The 23,862-nt window shown below is 46.8% G+C and overlaps 2 protein-coding genes across 2 annotated transcripts in view; one reads left to right on the forward strand and one right to left on the reverse strand.

Moving 5' to 3' along the window:
- The window catches only part of LOC148502503 (uncharacterized), an 84,367-nt gene that overhangs the window by 37,352 nt on the left and 23,153 nt on the right, over window positions 1-23,862 (forward strand). The gene's annotated exons all lie outside the window — the stretch shown is intronic.
- The window catches only part of LOC148502504 (uncharacterized), a 71,962-nt gene continuing 68,609 nt past the window's right edge, over window positions 20,510-23,862 (reverse strand). Inside the window, exon 5 of the mRNA XM_088449764.1 lies at window positions 20,510-21,811. Within this exon, the coding sequence (XP_088305890.1) occupies window positions 21,316-21,811 (496 nt within the window). The 3' untranslated portion in view covers window positions 20,510-21,315. The remainder of the gene's footprint in view (window positions 21,812-23,862) is intronic.

Here is a 23,862-nt window from a genome sequence, read left to right on the forward strand (position 1 = left end):
TGTGTATAGTGCTGAAGAGCGGCGCTGCCAAGGTGGTCACCGGTGAGGGTACATAGACTATGTGATATAATGTGTATAGTGCTGAAGAGCGGTGCTGCCAAGGTGGTCACCGGTGAGGGTACATAGACTATGTGATATAATGTGTATAGTGCTGAAGAGCGGCGCTGCCAAGGTGGTCACTGGTGAGGGTACATAGACTATGTGATATAATGTGTATAGTGCTGAAGAGCGGGGCTGCCAAGGTGGTCACTGTTGAGGGTACATAGACTATGTGATATAATGTGTATAGTGCTGAAGAGCGGCGCTGCCAAGGTGGTCACTGGTCAGGGTACATAGACTATGTGATATAATGTGTATAGTGCTGAAGAGCGGTGCTGCCAAGGTGGTCACTGGTGAGGGTACATAGACTATGTGATATAATGTGTATAGTGCTGAAGAGCGGCGCTGTCAAGGTGGTCACTGGTGAGGGTACATAGACTATGTGATATAATGTGTATAGTGCTGAAGAGCGGCGCTGCCAAGGTGGTCACTGGTGAGGGTACATAGACTATGTGATATAATGTGTATAGTGCTGAAGAGCGGTGCTGCCAAGGTGGTCACTGGTGAGGGTACATAGACTATGTGATATAATGTGTATAGTGCTGAAGAGCGGCGCTGCCAAGGTGGTCACTGGTGAGGGTACATAGACTATGTGATATAATGTGTATAGTGCTGAAGAGCGGCGCTGCCAAGGTGGTCACTGGTGAGGGTACATAGACTATGTGATATGTGTATAGTGCTGAAGAGCGGCACTGCCAAGGTGGTCACTGGTGAGGGTACATAGACTATGTGATATAATGTGTATAGTGCTGAAGAGCGGCGCTGCCAAGGTGGTCACTGGTGAGGGTACATAGACTATGTGATATAATGTGTATAGTGCTGCCAAGGTGGTCACTGGTGAGGGTACATAGACTATGTGATGTATATTATGGTGTTACATATAATGACTGTAACTGTACGTTCCTTATATATATATATTACTCATCCCGAGGTCATTATTCCCCATTTCTCTCCCATGGATGGATTATACTGATCAGCGTGTGCTCCTCACAGATACATGTAATATATAAGAGGATCCAGCAATGTGTAGTGTTTTATGCTGATCACAGTAAGCTCAGTTCTTCATTTGGGGTATTATACAGGTGACGTGTACCACCCACAAGGTGCAAATTATAATGTTCACCGTACTCACCACTATACATACTCTGCCTCTCATATACAGGTATCATTAGCTGGTATAAGTAATGTTACTGGTATTAGCAGTCAGTGATGATGGCGTACCTCACTTACACTGACAGTAGTGACACCAAACATGTATGTGTGTCTATGCAAATGGGAGATGGGAATCACATGTGTACCGTACTCACCACTATGCATACTCTTCCTCTCATATAAAGGTTTCTTGTAGTACCAATAGATTTCCTCTTTGTTTAAAAACAGGTTTTTATTAAAACAAAGGTAATATTAAAGTGAATAGATATGCTTGACACATTATATAGAAACAAAATGTATTACAATGTGGGTTTCATGCTCCCCCTGGAGTGAGGTGACCGGTGATGCTGTTAGGAATCAAACTAGATGGTGCAAACATGGGTGTTACCTCCATCAAGGGTATCGGAATGCAGCTCCCCAGGCAGTTCCTCCTACAGCCAATGTGTTTCCAGATATTATATCTCTTTATGAAGGCATGGAGGGTAACTTCCAAAGTGCCCACTTATATAGTAACAGTAATAGTTTTCTCTTTAAAATTGTGTCATTTCCGGTTCCGGTGCTGAGGAGTCTTAATATTTAAAATAAGTATCTTCAGGGGAGGGGGACAGTAATGGCTGGTATCATAGTGACGGTCTCCAGATAAAAAAAGCGATCTCCGGATCTTCAGGTAATAAAATATCTTGAGTGGGATGGCGGAAGTGATGTCACCATGATCCCGGAAATGAATAGGTCCGATATCGGAAGCATCTTCAGGGAATTGTGTGATACGTAGTCCCTTGTGCCTGAGAATTGGGTCCAGCCGCCATCTTTAGGGTACTTTGTGTTTGAAAGAAAACTGGAAGGAATTGACAGCGTCCGGTGGACAGGAAGTGGTGTTACTTGTCCTCCAGGGATCATGGGAAATGTAGGTCAATGGGCGATTTCTTTTGGAATCTTACTGAAATTAGATCTGAGAGACAACTGAGGTATATCTTTTTTTCAATATTACATTTTTATGGTTTCACAAATTTAAACAGTAAAACAAAAGACATAAGAAAAAGCGAAGTGGGAAGGGAGAGGATACACATAAAGAAATGATCCCTATATCTATTTATAACAATAAAGAATCACCAATCCATTTACAATATAGTATTCTAAATTCAATCAGAATTGAGAAATAATAAAATATTAAAGTTATATAACAATAGAACTGAGATGGGGAATGACTACTTCTTTGGCCAACTATCAATTATCTGTGATTCCAATACACACTCCAGCTAAATCAGCGAGTCGGGTTTGGAGTAAGAGCACCCAGTTGTCCCACATTCATAACATGGGCTTGTATCTTGGTTTCAATAGTATATACAGTATACTCAGAATAAAGCTGGGCATCCACTATACAATTTTCTGTCAGATATCTGATACCTAGCCGGGACGCTGCGGCTGTAGTCTTGTTTTATACCTAGCCGGGACACCGCAGCTGTAGTCTACTTTTATGCCTAGCCGGGACACCGCAGCTGTAGACTACTTTTATACCTAGCCAGGACACCGCAGCTGTAGTCTACTTTTATGCCTAGCCGGGACACCGCAGCTGTAGACTACTTTTATACCTAGCCGGGACGCCGCGGCTGTAGTCTACTTTTACACCTAGCCGGGACGCCGCAGCTGTAGTCTACTTTTATACCTAGCCGGGACACCGCAGCTGTAGTCTACTTTTATGCCTAGCCGGGACACCGCAGCTGTAGACTACTTTTATACCTAGCTGGGACACCGCGGCTGTAGTCTACTTTTACACCTAGCCGGGACGCCGCAGCTGTAGTCTACTTTTACACCTAGCCGGGATGCCGCAGCTGTAGTCTACTTTTATACCTAGCCGGGACACCGCAGCTGTAGTCTACTTTTATGCCTAGCCGGGACACCGCAGCTGTAGACTACTTTTATGCCTAGCCGGGACACCGCAGCTGTAGACTACTTTTATACCTAGCCGGGACGCCGCGGCTGTAGTCTACTTTTACACCTAGCCGGGACGCCGCAGCTGTAGTCTACTTTTACTCCTAGCCGGGACGCCGCAGCTGTAGTCTACTTTTATGCCTAGCCGGGACACCGCAGCTGTAGACTACTTTTATGCCTAGCCGGGACACCGCAGCTGTAGACTACTTTTATGCCTAGCCGGGACGCCGCAGCTGTAGACTACTTTTATGCCTAGCCGGGACGCCGCAGCTGTAGACTACTTTTATACCTAGCCGGGACGCAGTGGCTGTAGACTACTTTTATACCTAGCCGGGACGCAGTGGCTGTAGACTACTTTTATACCTAGCTGGGACGCAGTGGCTGTAGACTACTTTTATACCTAGCTGGGACGAAGTGGCTGTAGACTACTTTTACACCTAGCCGGGATGCCACGGCTATAGACTACTTTTACACCTAGCCGGGACGCCACGGCTATAGACTACTTTTACACCTAGTCGGGACGCCGTGGCTGTAACTACTTTTATACCTAGCTGGGACGCAGTGGCTGTAGACTACTTTTATACCTAGCTGGGATGCAGTGGCTGTAGACTACTTTTACACCTAGCCGGGATGCCATGGCTATAGACTACTTTTACACCTAGCCAGGACGCCACGGCTGTAGACTAATTTTACACCTAGTCAGGACGCCGCGGCTGTAGACTACTTTTACACCTAGCCGGTACGCCATGGCTGTAGATGACTTTTATTCACAGTTATGAAGTGTAGGTATAAATCAACAGTGCAGGGGTAACGTATGACATCTCTCCATATGGTAAAGGTCCTTCATTAAGGTCCCCACCAAACTGATAAAAGCACACATAATAACTGAACACAGGTGATATAGACACATAGTGACCATACAGTAAGTAGCCCCCACAATGGGCACACTTATTACCATTCACTATCTATGTGGAAGACGTTTATAAGGGTGGAATGAATAACTTATGCACGGCAGGTGCTATGGTGAACACGTAGTTACAGGTACTACGGATAGTAGCACCCTAGGGAGCTTACTAAACACCTATACGAATACCCCCTTCAAAGGACATACCATAAATATTTTAATTGATTTGTTTCATTACCATCTACAGGAAGGACTTAAAAACTCTTGGAGCACTGTGACTCCATATAATTAAATAACGGTCTAATTTTATATGTGCAACAGTGTGATCATTTCATTACAAAGAATTCCACTCAACATAATACACTTACTTCATAGAGGTTTAGCCCTAACCATAGTTCCTTTTACCAACATATATGACGCGAGAGGGGATAACTCACCCTCTAATAAATCCCCATAGAGTTCTATTACAGTTTATCTTCTACATTACAGCTAGTTTGTTGCAAAAGTAGTTTGCCACATGAATCCAAACTAGCTTCTTTCTGTAACATGTATATAGCCACTTATACAGCTTCACTTGCTGCTAGTTATGCCGACAGTCATTTGTTTGTAAATTCACATGAAAGTGTTAAAAACCATATAAAATTGCTGCCTTTGTGCAGGGGGCCAGCCACTTACTCTGAGGGGAACTGATCCTGAACTTTATTCCCAATCCAAGATGCTCTGGAGTGAAGTCGGCGTTAACGGTAAATGGACCTGGAGCCTCTGGCTGTGGAGCAAGTGAGGTCTCTGGGTATAAATCCCGTCCTTGCAATAAATTAGTCAGTTGAGTGAAAAACCAATGCAGCAAAAGCTCACGGTGAGGGCACTTTGTGTAAAGAAGCAAGAAGTCCTGTTGATGTCACAGAGAGGCGGGGCTTGACGCATTTCTCAGCTGCTATGCCGTTTCCTCAAAAGCCCCGCCCCTATGCAAAAACTCACTGCCTTATGGACTTCCGACAGCCAATAAGGAGAAGTTAAAACAAACTCAGTTCAGCAGTAATTAAAGCTCAGAGATGGAAATGGTCATTTGCATTAAGGCAAAGTGGATCGTCTCTGGAACAAACATTCTAAATGACATTTAGAGCTATAGTGTTACAATGCATAATAATTATGAATTATGCAACAATATAATAATAAAGGATATGCAAAATAGAATTAAGGAAAAAAATAAGATTGAAAAATAATACAATAAAAGTTATAAATAACAAATAAATAAAACCACAGGCATAAATAATTTGACAAAAAGTATATATTTATGCAACCAATTGGCGAAGAAACCCATGATCAGTACAGTAATCTTACACTTCTTCAAAGTAGGGTATAAGAGATTGTTGGAGAAGAATATAGACCAATCTCATAATGGATATAAAAATCTGACATTTATCCCAGTATGGGGTAGAGACAATAGATACAGGGGTGGGAGGCTGTGTGTGCCACATGGAGGCTTGATACAAAATAATAATAAACTGAATCTTTCTATCCTTAGGATCCTTCAGTGAAGAAGCTGTAGGAACAGGTAATGTGGAGCTATTAATAAATCGCGTAACATGGGAATCCACTGCTGGGGGAGGCTTCCCATTTGCACAATGAGGTGTAGAACACCGATAACAAGAGGTCGGGTGTTTTTGGAGCAGAAACCTCTTACTGGGCGTCTTCCAAGCGGCTGCCATATGCTCAGTTAGATGATCCGAGAGAGGGAACTCTGCTGAAGCCACTTTTTGTCTTTTAAATAGTGGGTGCTTTGATTTGTGGGCAGGTTCATCATCTTCTATTTGAAGAATAGATCTAACAGCTCGCACCAAAACAGGTATACTAATGTTAGACTGAATCTCTGCCTCCTCCAAGGGGGACTCACTGTGAGAGAAATCAGCATCCTCTGCCTCCTCAGATGACACCAAAGAATGTGAGAGCTGCATAGACTGTGAGGATAGCAACGTACACATAGTAGTCTTACTGGGTAGGAGCTTCTCACCTTGCAACATATTTTGGAAGGCCATGGAGGTAGCAGCTAGACTCTGTACTGACATAGAGAGCATGTCTACCCATTGAGGGGGCATAGGAGGCACCTGTATTGTTTGTACCTGTTGTGGCAACCCCATAGGGGGAATTACTGCCGAGACTGCAAGGTGGTTCGCAATAGTAGCAGGCACCTGAGAAAAAGAAGCCCAGGGGGCTCCTGGGCAGGAGCTGGAGGGTCTGATAGGTCTGTTGGGGTATAATACTTAGCACATAGCCCATCCTGTAGTAAATCCTCCTCACTTAACCCGGCATTAGTACGGTAGAAAATTGTTACACCGGCAGTCAAGTGGGTCAAAATTACCCAGAAATATGTAGTCTCACTGTTATTAAACTAGATAAAAGTCAACTTTTTGATATAAATTTAACATTTTGGTGTAAGTGAATACGAGATCTTAATAAATAATAATCGCTGCCAGAAGCCTCCTGCTCTGTCACTCTGCTGGCTGCGTATACTAACGTAATCTTCATTTACCTCACTTTCTGTCCAATGGTCACTTTGGGCCTGATTCAGAGGCGCTCGCAAAAAGCAAGCGCTTGCTCTGAATCAGGGCGGCCGCTTTGTTTTTTTAATTTGGCCTCCTGGCCGCTCGCTATGCTGTGGGTGACCACCCACAGCTTTAGATGGTGGCCAGATGATGGTCGCGACCATCGGGCTTGCGACGAGACCCTTGTGGTCTCATCTGCTACAAGCCCCAGTGAGCTTCCGGCTCTAATAGAGCTGGAAGCTCACTACTGACATCACTGGTGATGACAGTAGGGCCGCCCACAAATGGCAAGTGTTCCTTCAGGAATGCCTCCATTTGGCCAGCCACCCCCACTCCCCGCCTACAAAATGGGGCGAGCTGTCGATCAACATCGACAGCTGCCCCGTTTGTAGCGAGCCCCGGAGCGAGAGAATTTCTCTCTCGCTACGGGTCTTGTGCACATGCACAATGCACAAACATCGACCTGCTTGTGAGCGCATAGCGCTTGCGAGCAGGTCTGAATCAGGCCCTTTGTTCTGAATCAGATTCCTCTGAAAAAGATAAAATACGTTGCCGTTCACGTTCCTCATGATCCATTTTGAAGAAAAACCTATAAATAACAAAAAACATACACAATAAACACTACACTAATTTGGCTCAAATTGTAACATGGACTGTAAGGTTGGGTCATATTTACCTTTTTGACGTTTGCACGCGTCTATCTCCCTGCGCAGTCGCTCGTCAACTAAGCTGTGGTGAAAACCAAGAAGTGAGGGGTCTTAACTCCAGAGTTTGGCAAAATCTCATTACATTATAAAAAAATACACACAAGTGATAGCTGCCCAGGTCATAATGACCCAGCCTGACTGACGCCGGGTTAAGTCTGCAGCACATACTTTGCATGAGAGCAGTATAGGTGCAGATGCTTGCTTGCTACTCTTGCCTTTGCTAGACCTAGATGCAGAGTAGTATAGCATACACTATGGCACTGAGTAATATGCAACCACTGGGTACGTGATAGTGCAAATACAAGTGGGTCTGCAGTATAGTGATCCTGCCTATGCTCAGATAAGCTGCAGGAGAGCACAACACAGAGTATGGCACTGTGCAGTGACCAACAGTATGTGACAGTCCTCACAAATACCAGCAATGTGAATGTACAGAAACACCCTGTATACACCAGTGTTAGGGCAATAGTGAGAAAAATGGTAAAGGCTTAAGTTGACAGTATAGAGAAAATATGCAGACAGACAGCGCTAGCATAAGTCACATACAATGCAGAAACAGTGTAACTGTAATAGGGCACTACAATCAACTACTCAAACATTAAAACTGGTAGGCTATAGTGCTACATAAACCTGGCTGTATGTAGGGGACCGGACCCAGCATTTCCCAGAGAGCTGAGGCTGAGCCTGTAGACGATGGCCAACAGAGACCTGATGAGGCGGGGCTGAAGGAGAGCAGCTCAGTGAGGCTAGGCCACGACTGATTGGTGCCCTGAGCTGGGGGAGGAGCCGCTGTAATAAGGTAGCTGAGCTCCCCTGCTGATTGTTAACCACCGGGAAGCTGGATCCCGCTCCATATGTACCCTGGTGGTCAAGTGGATTACGCGGACGAAGCCAGTGTTCACGCTCAGTGCCTCCGGTCTGTCCCCTGAGACCAGAGGTAAGACTGCCCAGCCACAGGTTACCGCGAGCGTTAACCAGCCTTACCTGTCCCCGAGTTGCAATCTTGGGTACTCCCGCAGTGCCAGCTAGCAAGGTCCCGGAGAGCCCCACCAAAAGTGCCAAGCGAGGCTATGGAGTTGCGGTACCCAGAGGGTTGATAGAGCGGCAGCACAGATGCCCCATGTTTTGTCTGATGCTGCACACTCGTGAGTACAAAAAAGTAAAATAACTCATAAAATAAAGCTTTGGGCTGCATAAGGCAGCCCACTGTGACAAAGGTGAACTGACTCCTGCCGGCCACCAACAAAACTGATTGATTGGCCTCAGGATCAGGGACGGGGTATAGGGGGAAGGACTATTGCATCCTGGGATGGCAAAAGCTTTAACTGTGTGTTTGGTCCCACCTACACCCCAAGGTCTCCCTGTGGAGCCCTATGGACCCTGAAGAAATTGGGATTTCGCACTTTTTTCACCTACTCTGGAAGTGGGGAAAACTTTTTGCAGCTTTTTCCTATGAAGAATTTGCACCTGTGAAAAGCGGCTCATTGAATTTCTTTAGTTATAAAGATTTTTGGTAAATTCCAGCATAGATTCTCTTAAGTTTGTGTTTATTATTATCCCTTTTCTCCCAAAATTCTCCAAATCATGCTGTGTTTATTACCCAGTATACATTCCGTTATTTATTCATGATTTCTGAGTAGGGGGTGCCGCTATGATTTCTGAGTAGGGGGTGCCGCTACCCTGCTCACTAACTACAACTGGAATCAAGAACCGAAAAAACATGGCGTGAGACTACCAGGGTGCACGCCGGGGCCTTCTCTATAATTACTATTTAGCTGAATTCTAATCATAAAACATAACCTTTATTGATGATTTTTTGTTTAAGATCACATACAATACAATTATAATAAAGATAGTAAGACTGTGCTCAAAGACCAGAAATAATGTTTCATTTAATAAAGAAAATGATTCGTTCCGCTGAATCACAGTTATATTTGTAATTATTGTTCTCATATTTCTAATGGTTTACATGTCTCCTCAATGGGACAATCTGCACAATCATTTCATTTTTAATATACTCATATATGTACATAGAATTGGTTGGTATTTATGGTTGTACAGTTTTACCTTCTCAGGACACATTTATTTTCAAATGACAGAAGAGCATTTGTAACACTGTAAGCTAATTTGTTACTTCACTGTTACTCGGGTCCACAGCTGGAATTATTGTTACTTTATCTTTTTCGGCTGTTTAGTTATAGGTAGAGACTCGAAAAGGAGGAGAGGGGAGGGGGAAAAGGAGGGGGGGAGTGGAAAAGGAGGGGTTAGGGGAAAAGGAGGGAGGGGAAAAAGGAGGGGGGAGGGGGAAAAGGAGGGGGAAAAAAGGAGGGGGGAGGGGGAAAAAGGAGGGGGAGGGGGAAAAAGGGGTTTCGTTGATGTGTGGAATCCTTGGATTTGTAGTAACGGTGAGTAGAGAGGATATCATACCCATTCTATTCCACCGAACAATCCCTTTGTTTTTAGGGTATTGTAATTATTATTATTCCCCTTATTTTCAGTTAATGCAATTGTTGTTAGTAAGCGGGATCTCCGCACCGTACATTATTGTCCCCGTCTCAAACACCAACAGCTTTATTCATTCTTATAGATGCGATTATTAGAATGTGAGATCTCCGCTCCGCGTTTCTCTTTCTTTATCCTAAACAGCCGTCACAGTGTAAATGTGTAGCCCCGTGATCTTACATTGTCCACAACGGGTCTGACACTGCCGGCTACCGTGTGATCGGGACTCAGGCGCTGTTCCTGTATACATATAACACTGTGCTAATGGACCACCTATGATTCAGCGGTCTGAGGTAACTAAATGCCAGCGGGTCTGACACTGCCCGCTACTGTTTATTGGAATCCCGTGTTATCGGGACTCGGGCACTGTTGCAGCATACAAATATCACTGTGCTAATGGACCACCTATGATTCAGCGGTCTGAGGAAACTAAATGCCAGCGGGTCTGCCACTGCCCGCTGTTTATTTGGAATCAACTGTTATCGGGACTCGGGCACTGTTGCGGCATACATATATCACTGTGCTAATGGACCACCTATGATTCAGCGGTCTGAGGTGACTAAATGCCAGCGGGTCTGACACTGCCCGCTACTGTTTATTGGAATCCCATGTTATCGGGACTCGGGCACTGTTGCAGCATACAAATATCACTGTGCTAATGGACCACCTATGATTCAGCGGTCTGAGGAAACTAAATGCCAGCGGGTCTGACACTGCCCGCTACTGTTTATTGGAATCCCGTGTGATCGGGACTCGGGCACTGTTGCTGCATACATATAACACTGTGCTAATGGACCACCTATGATTCAGCGGTCTGAGGAAACTAAATGCCAGCGGGTCTGACACTGCCCGCTACTGTTTATTGGAATCCCGTGTTATCGGGACTCGGGCACTGTTGCAGCATACAAATATCACTGTGCTAATGGACCACCTATGATTCAGCGGTCTGAGGTAATTAATTGCCAGCGGGTCTGACACTGCCCGCTACTGTTTATTTGGAATCCCCTCTGATCAGGACTCAGGCGCTGTTGCAGCATACATATATCACTGTGCTAATGGACCCCCTATGATTCAGCGGTCTGAGGTGACTTAATGCCAGCGGGTCTGACACTGCCCGCTACTGTTTATTGGAATCCCGTGTTATCGGGACTCGGGCACTGTTGCAGCATACAAATATCACTGTGTTAATGGACCACCTATGATTCAGCGGTCTGAGGAAACTAAATGCCAGCGGGTCTGCCACTGCCCGCTGTTTATTTGGAATCAACTGTTATCGGGACTCGGGCACTGTTGCGGCATACATATATCACTGTGCTAATGGACCACCTATGATTCAGCGGTCTGAGGTGACTAAATGCCAGCGGGTCTGACACTGCCCGCTACTGTTTATTGGAATTCCCTGTTATCGGGACTCGGGCACTGTTGCGGCATACAAATATCACTGTGCTAATGGACCACCTATGATTCAGCGGTCTGAGGAAACTAAATGCCAGCGGGTCTGACACTGCCCGCTACTGTTTATTGGAATCCCGTGTTATCGGGACTCGGGCACTGTTGCAGCATACAAATATCACTGTGCTAATGGACCACCTATGATTCAGCGGTCTGAGGAAACTAAATGCCAGCGGGTCTGACACTGCCCGCTACTGTTTATTGGAATCCCGTGTTATCGGGACTCGGGCACTGTTGCAGCATACAAATATCACTGTGCTAATGGACCACCTATGATTCAGCGGTCTGAGGTAATTAATTGCCAGCGGGTCTGACACTGCCCGCTACTGTTTATTTGGAATCCCCTCTGATCAGGACTCAGGTGCTGTTGCAGCATACATATATCACTGTGCTAATGGACCCCCTATGATTCAGCGGTCTGAGGTGACTTAATGCCAGCGGGTCTGACACTGCCCGCTACTGTTTATTGGAATCCCGTGTTATCGGGACTCGGGCACTGTTGCAGCATACAAATATCACTGTGCTAATGGACCACCTATGATTCAGCGGTCTGAGGAAACTAAATGCCAGCGGATCTGCCACTGCCCGCTGTTTATTTGGAATCAACTGTTATCGGGACTCGGGCACTGTTGCGGCATACATATATCACTGTGCTAATGGACCACCTATGATTCAGCGGTCTGAGGTGACTAAATGCCAGTGGGTCTGACACTGCCCGCTACTGTTTATTGGAATCCCATGTTATCGGGACTCGGGCACTGTTGCAGCATACAAATATCACTGTGCTAATGGACCACCTATGATTCAGCGGTCTGAGGAAACTAAATGCCAGCGGGTCTGACACTGCCCGCTACTGTTTATTGGAATCCCGTGTTATCGGGACTCGGGCACTGTTGCAGCATACAAATATCACTGTGCTAATGGACCACCTATGATTCAGCGGTCTGAGGAAACTAAATGCCAGCGGGTCTGACACTGCCCGCTACTGTTTATTGGAATCCCGTGTTATCGGGACTCGGGCACTGTTGCAGCATACAAATATCACTGTGCTAATGGACCACCTATGATTCAGCGGTCTGAGGTAATTAATTGCCAGCGGATCTGACACTGCCCGCTACTGTTTATTTGGAATCCCCTCTGATCAGGACTCAGGCGCTGTTGCAGCATACATATATCACTGTGCTAATGGACCCCCTATGATTCAGCGGTCTGAGGTGACTTAATGCCAGCGGGTCTGACACTGCCCGCTACTGTTTATTGGAATCCCGTGTTATCGGGACTCGGGCACTGTTGCTACATACATATAACACTGTGCTAATGGACCACCTATGATTCAGCGGTCTGAGGAAACTAAATGCCAGGGGGTCTGACACTGCCCGCTACTGTTTATTTGAATCCCGTGTGATCGGGACTCAGGCGCTGTTGCTGCATACATATATCACTGTGCTAATGGACCACCTATGATTCAGCGGTCTGAGGTGACTAAATGCCAGCGGGTCTGACACTGCCCGCTACTGTTTATTGGAATCCCGTGTTATCGGGACTCGGGCACTGTTGCGGCATACATATATCACTGTGCTAATGGACCACCTATGATTCAGCGGTCTGAGGTAACTAAATGCCAGCGGGTCTGACACTGCCCTCTACTGTTTATTGGAATCCCGTGTGATCGGGACTCGGGCACTGTTGCTGCATACATATAACACTGTGCTAATGGACCACCTATGATTCAGCGGTCTGAGGTAACTAAGTGCCAGCGGGTCTGACACTGCCGGCTACTGTTTATTTGGAATCCCCCCTGATCGGGACTCAGGCGCTGTTGCTACATACATATATCACTGTGCTAATGGACCACCTATGATTCAGCGGTCTGAGGTGACTAAATGCCAGCTGGTCTGACACTGCCCGCTACTGTTTATTTGGGATCCCGTGTGATCGGGACTCAGGCGCTGTTGCTGCATACAAATATCACTGTGCTAATGGACCACCTATGATTCAGCGGTCTGAGGTAACTAAGTGCCAGCGGGTCTGACACTGCCCGCTACTGTTTATTTGGAATCCCCCCTGATCGGGACTCAGGCGCTGTTGCTACATACATATATCACTGTGCTAATGGACCACCTATGATTCAGCGGTCTGAGGTGACTAAATGCCAGCGGGTCTGACACTGCCCGCTACTGTTTATTTGGAATTCCCTGTTATCGGGACTCGGGCACTGTTGCGGCATACATATATCACTGTGCTAATGGACCACCTATGATTCAGCGATCTGAGGTAACTAAATGCCAGCGGATCTGACACTGCCCGCTACTGTTTATTTGGGATCCCGTGTGATCGGGACTCAGGCGCTGTTGCTGCATACATATATCACTGTCCTAATGGACCACCTATGATTCAGCGGTCTGAGGTGACTAAATGCCAGCGGGTCTGACACTGCCCGCTACTGTTTATTTGGGATCCCGTGTTATCGGGGCTCAGGCTCTGTTGCAGCATACATATAACACTGTGCTAATGGACCACCTATGATTCAGCGGTCTGAGGTGACTAAATGCCAGCGGGTCTGACACTGCCCGCTACTGTTTATTGGAATCCCGTGTTATCGGGACTCGGGCACTGTTGCAGCATACAAATATCACTGTGCTAATGGACCACCTATGATTCAGCGGTCTGAGGAAACTAAATGCCAGCGGGTCTGCCACTGCCCGCTGTTTATTTGGAATCAACTGTTATCGGGATTCGGACACTGTTGCGGCATACATATATCACTGTGCTAATAGACCACCTATGATTCAGCGGTCTGAGGTGACTAAATGCCAGCGGGTCTGACACTGCCCGCTACTGTTTATTGGAATCTCGTGTGATCGGGACTCAGGCGCTGTTGCTGCATACATATATCACTGTGCTAATGGACCACCTATGATTCAGCGGTCTGAGGTGACTTAATGCCAGCGGGTCTGACACTGCCCGCTACTGTTTATTGGAATCCCGTGTTATCGGGACTCGGGCACTGTTGCAGCATACAAATATCACTGTGCTAATGGACCACCTATGATTCAGCGGTCTGAGGAAACTAAATGCCAGCGGATCTGCCACTGCCCGCTGTTTATTTGGAATCAACTGTTATCGGGACTCGGGCACTGTTGCGGCATACATATATCACTGTGCTAATGGACCACCTATGATTCAGCGGTCTGAGGTGACTAAATGCCAGTGGGTCTGACACTGCCCGCTACTGTTTATTGGAATCCCATGTTATCGGGACTCGGGCACTGTTGCAGCATACAAATATCACTGTGCTAATGGACCACCTATGATTCAGCGGTCTGAGGAAACTAAATGCCAGCGGGTCTGACACTGCCCGCTACTGTTTATTGGAATCCCATGTTATCGGGACTCGGGCACTGTTGCAGCATACAAATATCACTGTGCTAATGGACCACCTATGATTCAGCGGTCTGAGGAAACTAAATGCCAGCGGGTCTGACACTGCCCGCTACTGTTTATTGGAATCCCGTGTTATCGGGACTCGGGCACTGTTGCAGCATACAAATATCACTGTGCTAATGGACCACCTATGATTCAGCGGTCTGAGGTAATTAATTGCCAGCGGATCTGACACTGCCCGCTACTGTTTATTTGGAATCCCCTCTGATCAGGACTCAGGCGCTGTTGCAGCATACATATATCACTGTGCTAATGGACCCCCTATGATTCAGCGGTCTGAGGTGACTTAATGCCAGCGGGTCTGACACTGCCCGCTACTGTTTATTGGAATCCCGTGTTATCGGGACTCGGGCACTGTTGCTACATACATATAACACTGTGCTAATGGACCACCTATGATTCAGCGGTCTGAGGAAACTAAATGCCAGGGGGTCTGACACTGCCCGCTACTGTTTATTGGAATCCCGTGTGATCGGGACTCAGGCGCTTTTGCTGCATACATATATCACTGTGCTAATGGACCACCTATGATTCAGCGGTCTGAGGTGACTAAATGCCAGCGGGTCTGACACTGCCCGCTACTGTTTATTGGAATCCCGTGTTATCGGGACTCGGGCACTGTTGCGGCATACATATATCACTGTGCTAATGGACCACCTATGATTCAGCGGTCTGAGGTAACTAAATGCCAGCGGGTCTGACACTGCCCTCTACTGTTTATTGGAATCCCGTGTGATCGGGACTCGGGCACTGTTGCTGCATACATATAACACTGTGCTAATGGACCACCTATGATTCAGCGGTCTGAGGTAACTAAGTGCCAGCGGGTCTGACACTGCCCGCTACTGTTTATTTGGAATCCCCCCTGATCGGGACTCAGGCGCTGTTGCTACATACATATATCACTGTGCTAATGGACCACCTATGATTCAGCGGTCTGAGGTGACTAAATGCCAGCTGGTCTGACACTGCCCGCTACTGTTTATTTGGGATCCCGTGTGATCGGGACTCAGGCGCTGTTGCTGCATACAAATATCACTGTGCTAATGGACCACCTATGATTCAGCGGTCTGAGGTAACTAAGTGCCAGCGGGTCTGACACTGCCCGCTACTGTTTATTTGGAATCCCCCCTGATCGGGACTCAGGCGCTGTTGCTACATACATATATCACTGTGCTAATGGACCACCTATGATTCAGCGGTCTGAGGTGACTAAATGCCAGCGGGTCTGACACTGCCCGCTACTGTTTATTTGGAATTCCCTGTTATCGGGACTCGGGCACTGTTGCGGCATACATATATCACTGTGCTAATGGACCACCTATGATTCAGCGATCTGAGGTAACTAAATGCCAGCGGATCTGACACTGCCCGCTACTGTTTATTTGGGATCCCGTGTGATCGGGACTCAGGCGCTGTTGCTGCATACATATATCACTGTCCTAATGGACCACCTATGATTCAGCGGTCTGAGGTGACTAAATGCCAGCGGGTCTGACACTGCCCGCTACTGTTTATTTGGAATTCCCTGTTATCGGGACTCGGGCACTGTTGCGGCATACATATATCACTGTGCTAATGGACCACCTATGATTCAGCGGTCTGAGGTAACTAAATGCCAGCGGATCTGACACTGCCCGCTACTGTTTATTTGGGATCCCGTGTGATCGGGACTCAGGCGCTGTTGCTGCATACAAATATCACTGTGCTAATGGACCACCTATGATTCAGCGGTCTGAGGTAACTAAATGCCAGCGGGTCTGACACTGCCCGCTACTGTTTATTTGGGATCCCGTGTTATCGGGGCTCAGGCTCTGTTGCAGCATACATATAACACTGTGCTAATGGACCACCTATGATTCAGCGGTCTGAGGTGACTAAATGCCAGCGGGTCTGACACTGCCCGCTACTGTTTATTGGAATCCCGTGTTATCGGGACTCGGGCACTGTTGCAGCATACAAATATCACTGTGCTAATGGACCACCTATGATTCAGCGGTCTGAGGAAACTAAATGCCAGCGGGTCTGCCACTGCCCGCTGTTTATTTGGAATCAACTGTTATCGGGATTCGGACACTGTTGCGGCATACATATATCACTGTGCTAATAGACCACCTATGATTCAGCGGTCTGAGGTGACTAAATGCCAGCGGGTCTGACACTGCCCGCTACTGTTTATTGGAATCCCGTGTGATCGGGACTCAGGCGCTGTTGCTGCATACATATATCACTGTGCTAATGGACCACCTATGATTCAGCGGTCTGAGGTGACTAAATGCCAGCGGGTCTGACACTGCCCGCTACTGTTTATTGGAATCCCGTGTTATCGGGACTTGGGCACTGTTGCTACATACATATAACACTGTGCTAATGGACCACCTATGATTCAGCGGTCAGAGGAAACTACATGCCAGGGGGTCTGACACTGCCCGCTACTGTTTATTGGAATCCCGTGTGATCGGGACTCAGGCGCTGTTGCTGCATACATATATCACTGTGCTAATGGACCACCTATGATTCAGCGGTCTGAGGTGACTAAATGCCAGCGGGTCTGACACTGCCCGCTACTGTTTATTGGAATCCCGTGTTATCGGGACTCGGGCACTGTTGCGGCATACATATATTACTGTGCTAATGGACCACCTATGATTCAGCGGTCTGAAGTAACTAAATGCCAGCGGGTCTGACACTGCCCGCTACTGTTTATTGGAATCCCGTGTGATCGGGACTCAGGCGCTGTTGCAGCATACATATATCACTGTGCTAATGGACCACCTTTGATTCAGCCGTCTGAGGTGACTAAATGCCAGCGGGTCTGACACTGCCCGCTACTGTTTATTGGAATCCCGTGTTATCGGGACTCGGGAGCTGTTGCAGCATACAAATATCACTGTGCTAATGGACCACCTATGATTCAGCGGTCTGAGGTAACTAAATGCCAGCGGGTCTGCCACTGCCCGCTGTTTATTTGGAATCAACTGTTATCGGGACTCGGGCACTGTTGCGGCATACGTATATCACTGTGCTAATGGACCACCTATGATTCAGCGGTCTGAGGTGACTAAATGCCAGCGGGTCTGACACTGCCCGCTACTGTTTATTGGAATCCCATGTTTTCGGGACTCGGGCACTGTTGCAGCATACAAATATCACTGTGCTAATGGACCACCTATGATTCAGCGGTCTGAGGAAACTAAATGCCAGCGGGTCTGACACTGCCCGCTACTGTTTATTGGAATCCCGTGTTATCGGGACTCGGGCACTGTTGCAGCATACAAATATCACTGTGCTAATGGACCACCTATGATTCAGCGGTCTGAGGTAATTAATTGCCAGCGGGTCTGACACTGCCCGCTACTGTTTATTGGAATCCCGTGTTATCGGGACTCGGGCACTGTTGCGGCATACATATATCACTGTGCTAATGGACCACCTATGATTCAGCGGTCTGAGGTAACTAAATGCCAGCGGGTCTGACACTTCCCGCTACTGTTTATTGGAATCCCGTGTGATCGGGACTCGGGCACTGTTGCTGCATACATATAACACTGTGCTAATGGACCACCTATGATTCAGTGGTCTGAGGTAACTAAGTGCCAGCGGGTCTGACACTGCCGGCTACTGTTTATTTGGAATCCCCCCTGATCGGGACTCAGGCGCTGTTGCTACATACATATATCACTGTGCTAATGGACCACCTTTGATTCAGCGGTCTGAGGTGACTAAATGCCAGCGGGTCTGACACTGCCCGCTACTGTTTATTTGGAATTCCCTGTTATCGGGACTCGGGCACTGTTGCGGCATACATATATCACTGTGCTAATGGACCACCTATGATTCAGCGATCTGAGGTAACTAAATGCCAGCGGATCTGACACTGCCCGCTACTGTTTATTTGGGATCCCGTGTGATCGGGACTCAGGCGCTGTTGCTGCATACATATATCACTGTGCTAATGGACCACCTATGATTCAGCGGTCTGAGGTGACTAAATGCCAGCGGGTCTGACACTGCCCGCTACTGTTTATTTGGAATTCCCTGTTATCGGGACTCGGGCACTGTTGCGGCATACATATATCACTGTGCTAATGGACCACCTATGATTCAGCAATCTGAGGTAACTAAATGCCAGTGGATCTGACACTGCCCGCTACTGTTTATTTGGGATCCCGTGTGATCGGGACTCAGGCGCTGTTGCTGCATACAAATATCACTGTGCTAATGGACCACCTATGATTCAGCGGTCTGAGGTAACTAAATGCCAGCGGGTCTGACACTGCCCGCTACTGTTTATTTGGGATCCCGTGTTATCGGGGCTCAGGCACTGTTGCAGCATACATATATCACTGTGCTAATGGACCACCTATGATTCAGCGGTCTGAGGTGACTAAATGCCAGCGGGTCTGCCACTGCCCGCTACTGTTTATTGGAATCCCGTGTTATCGGGACTCGGGCACTGTTGCAGCATACAAATATCACTGTGCTAATGGACCACCTATGCTTCAGCGGTCTGAGGAAACTAAATGCCAGCGGGTCTGCCACTGCCCGCTGTTTATTTGGAATCAACTGTTATCGGGACTCGGGCACTGTTGCGGCATACATATATCACTGTGCTAATGGACCACCTATGATTCAGCGGTCTGAGGTGACTAAATGCCAGCGGGTCTGACACTGCCCGCTACTGTTTATTGGAATCCCATGTTATCGGGACTCGGGCACTGTTGCAGCATACATATATCACTGTGCTAATGGACCACCTATGATTCAGCGGTCTGAGGAAACTAAATGCCAGCGTGTCTGACACTGCCCGCTACTGTTTATTGGAATCCCGTGTTATCGGGACTCGGGCACTGTTGCAGCATACAAATATCACTGTGCTAATGGACCACCTATGATTCAGTGGTCTGAGGTAATTAATTGCCAGCGGGTCTGACACTGCCCGCTACTGTTTATTTGGAATCCCCTCTGATCAGGACTCAGGCGCTGTTGCAGCATACATATATCACTGTGCTAATGGACCACCTATGATTCAGCCGTCTGAGGTGACTTAATGCCAGCGGGTCTGACACTGCCCGCTACTGTTTATTGGAATCCCGTGTTATCGGGACTCAGGCGCTGTTGCTGCATACATATATCACTGTGCTAATGGACCACCTATGATTCAGCGGTCTGAGGTAACTAAATGCCAGCGGGTCTGACACTGCCCGCTACTGTTTATTGGAATCCCGTGTGATCGGGACTCAGGCGCTGTTGCTGCATACATATATCACTGTGCTAATGGACCACCTATGATTCAGCGGTCTGAGGTGACTAAATGCCAGCGGGTCTGACACTGCCCGCTACTGTTTATTGGAATCCCGTGTTATCGGGACTTGGGCACTGTTGCTACATACATATAACACTGTGCTAATGGACCACCTATGATTCAGCGGTCTGAGGAAACTAAATGCCAGCGGGTCTGACACTGCCCGCTACTGTTTATTGGAATCCCATGTTATCGGGACTCGGGCACTGTTGCAGCATACAAATATCACTGTGCTAATGGACCACCTATGATTCAGCGGTCTGAGGTAACTAACTGCCAGCGGGTCTGACACTGCCCGCTACTGTTTATTTTGAGTCCTGTTTGATAAATATATAACCAAGCTTTTAAGTGAATATTAATCTTACATCCCTATTGGAACCTTATTCTGTAATTATATAGAATATAGATAGCTTAGATTTAGGCATAATGAGAACCACATGTAAGATCTCTCTGTATATTCTGATACTGGAATCATACTGATATATAATATATACACACAATGGTTAGCATTACTGCCTCACAGCACTAATATTGTGGGTTCAATTCCCACTACGGCCCTAACTGTGTGGAGTTTGTATGTTCTCCCTGTGCTTGCGTGGGGTTCCTCCGGGTGCTCTGGTTTCCTCCCACACTCCAAAAATATACTTTTAGGCTAATTGGCCCCCAACAAAAATGAACCCTAGTGTGTATGTGTGTGAGCATGTGATAGGGAATATAGAGTGTAAGCTCCACTGGGACAGGAACTGATGTGAAGGGACAAATATTCTCTATAAAGCGCTGCAGAATATGTGTGCGCTATATAAATAACATAATAAATAAAAATAATATACACACACACACATATAAACAAAGAGGTAGAAATTTACATACGAAAGGTCACAAAGAGGATTATAACAAATATCTAGGTGGTTGGTAGGACCAGATGAAGGGGTTCTTGACTATCTAGTCTCAAAGATCAGAGAGTATCAGATAATAGTGATGAGTTTGACTGAGTAGTTTAAACCATCTGGGTGGAGTGAATTCAGTTAGAACATCCACATCACCTCCTGATGGCACAGATGGCAAAATCTGTCACCACCCCTGGGAATCTTCATATTAAATACTATACATTTTAATGTTGCTTTATCAAGCCCTATATTATTTATTGTTGTTTAGATTTCCCTAGCGCTGTACATTCCTCCTCTTTTTATATTAATGACACATCCCAATTATCTGCGGATGGATAACTTAAAATGTTAGAATACTGTGAGTGTAGTGTTGCTACATCCCTGTTTTGTATCATAGAAATGCTTTTCGCCTGTGTGAGAGCTGATGTTTAACAAGGCTCGATCTATATGTAAAACATTTCCCACACTCAGAACATGGAAATGGTTTCTCACCTGTGTGATTTCTCTGATGTCTAACTAGATCGGATTTCTGTGTAAAACATTTCCCACACTCAGAACAGGGAAATGGTTTCTCACCTGTGTGACTTCTCTGATGTCTAACAAGATATGATTGCCGTGTAAAATATTTCCCACACTCAGAACATGGAAATGGCCTCTCACCTGTGTGACGTTTCTGATGTGTAACAAGATGTGATTTCTGTGTAAAACATTTCTCACACTCAGAGCATGGAAATGGTTTCTCCCCTGTGTGACATCTCTGATGTATAATTAGATGTGATTTTTGAGTAAAACATTTCCCACACTCAGAACATGGAAATAGTTTCTCACCTCTGTGACTTCTCTCATGTCTAACAAGAAACAATTTACATGTAAAACACTTCCCACACCCAGAACAGGAAAATATTGTAGCAGGTATATGAACTGCACTATGTGTAATAAAAGCGATAGTATCAATAGAATAGTCCTTGTGATTGGAGGGATCAGATGATATATCTGGATGTATATTTAGCATAATCGATCTGTCTCCTGGAGATTCCTGTGTGATATCTTCTAATTTAATATCTGTAGACAAGATGAGATCTTCCTCCAAGTCATTCCTGCTTGTGCGTCCATCTGCTGGAAATACAATAAATGTTGTATTATTATTAATTAGAGCTCTTTATACAGTGCATACACATTACACAGCACCTTACAGAGAATATTTAGTCATTCACATCAGTCCCTGCCCCAGTGGAGCTTACACTCTATATTCCCTACCACATGGATACACATATACACGCACTAGGTTTATTGTGTGTCAGGAGCCAATCAACCTACTACTATGATTTTTGGAGGGTTGGAGGAAACACATACAAACTCCACATTGATAGCACCTTATATTAGAATTAAACTCATGACTTCAGTGTAGTGAGAAAGTAATGTTAACCATTACACCACTGTGTTACTATTATGAATGAAGATATTTGTTTAATTTGCAGGTACAAACTATGGGTCTCGTTCCGAGAGATGTTTGCACATCTGCGCATGCGTACGGTTTCTAATACGCATGCGCGAACCAGTCAGTGCGGCCGAAAATCGTTTGTTCGCTAAATAGCGAATGCCTGCTAATTTGAGTGACAGGAGGAGGCGTATGTGGGTGGTAACAGGGGAAGGTGCTTGATAACGGGGAGTGGAGATCAGAACGCAGGCGTGCTTAAAGGTCAAAACGGGCGTTTTATGGGTGTGCATAATTAATACAGCAGCGTCATTGACCACGTCACTTGGTTGTTTTAAAGTCAGAACTGCTCGCAATATAGCGGTAGGAAAAACCAGCCACAAGAATAGCGAGCAGTTCATACGCTGTTCGATGTACTCGATTAATCTATTAAATAGCGGACATGACGTATGATGCGAGCGGCCAGGGGGCGTATTTTTCAAAAAAACGACAGCATGTTTTGTTCGCTCGTTCAGACTTAGAGGCGTCAACAGACCGCAAAGAGCGAACGGTTCATTTAAATAGCCACCCCCTTTATCAGAACGACCGTTCGCAAATAGCGACCGGCTCTGAAACAGACCCAATGACCACATTATTACATTTACAAGTGTACAAATAAATGAACATATTAAATATTGGCTTATAAAGCCACACCCACATTAACAGCAATTTCATACATGCAGATGGCACATCACCAATGGATATCTTCCCCCAAATGCTGGGTAACGTTCCCTAGCCATCATCACAGAGCATAAGCCTCATTAGCCAGTGACATTGGTGAACCACAATACCCATCTAGACCTCCCTCACACATACACACAGGAAACTTGTGGGCTAATTTCCAACAACTGCGTCCACACTACACAAAGTTCTCCAGGTGGATATATATGTAGCAAAAGCAGCCTCTATATGGTCCTCTGGTCATCCTCAGGGAGAGCAGCCCCACCAGTCATGTTACCAACAGGGTAATGAGTCACTGTATATAACCGCTGAGAGGGAAGGAGAGCGATAGGACAGAGCAACACAGAATGATGGCGGCATAGAGCGGGGGAGGCAGCAGGACAGGGTAGGGGAATGGTGCAGGGCACAGAGCGGAGGAGGCAGCAGGACAGGGTAGGGGAATGGCACAGGGCACAGAGCGGGGGAGGCAGCAGGACAGGGTAGGGGAATGGTGCAGGGCACAAAGCATGGGAGGCAGCAGGACAGGGTAGGGGAATGGTGCAGGGCACAGAGCGGGGGAGGCAGAAGGACAGGGTAGGGGAATGGTGCAGGGCACAGAGCGGGGGAGGCAGCGGGACAGGGTAGAGGAATGGTGCAGGGCACAGAGCGGGGGAGGCAGCAGGACAGGGTATGGGAATGGTGCAGGGTACAGAGCGGGGGAGGCAGCAGGACAGGGTAGGGGAATGGTGCAAGGCACAGAGCAGGGGAGGCAGCAGGACAGGGTAGGGGAATGGCACAGGGCAC

The sequence above is a fragment of the Taudactylus pleione genome, unplaced genomic scaffold, assembly GCF_031769625.1.
Source record: "Taudactylus pleione unplaced genomic scaffold, aTauple2 ptg000495l, whole genome shotgun sequence".
Classification (NCBI taxonomy): Eukaryota; Metazoa; Chordata; class Amphibia; order Anura; family Myobatrachidae; genus Taudactylus; species Taudactylus pleione.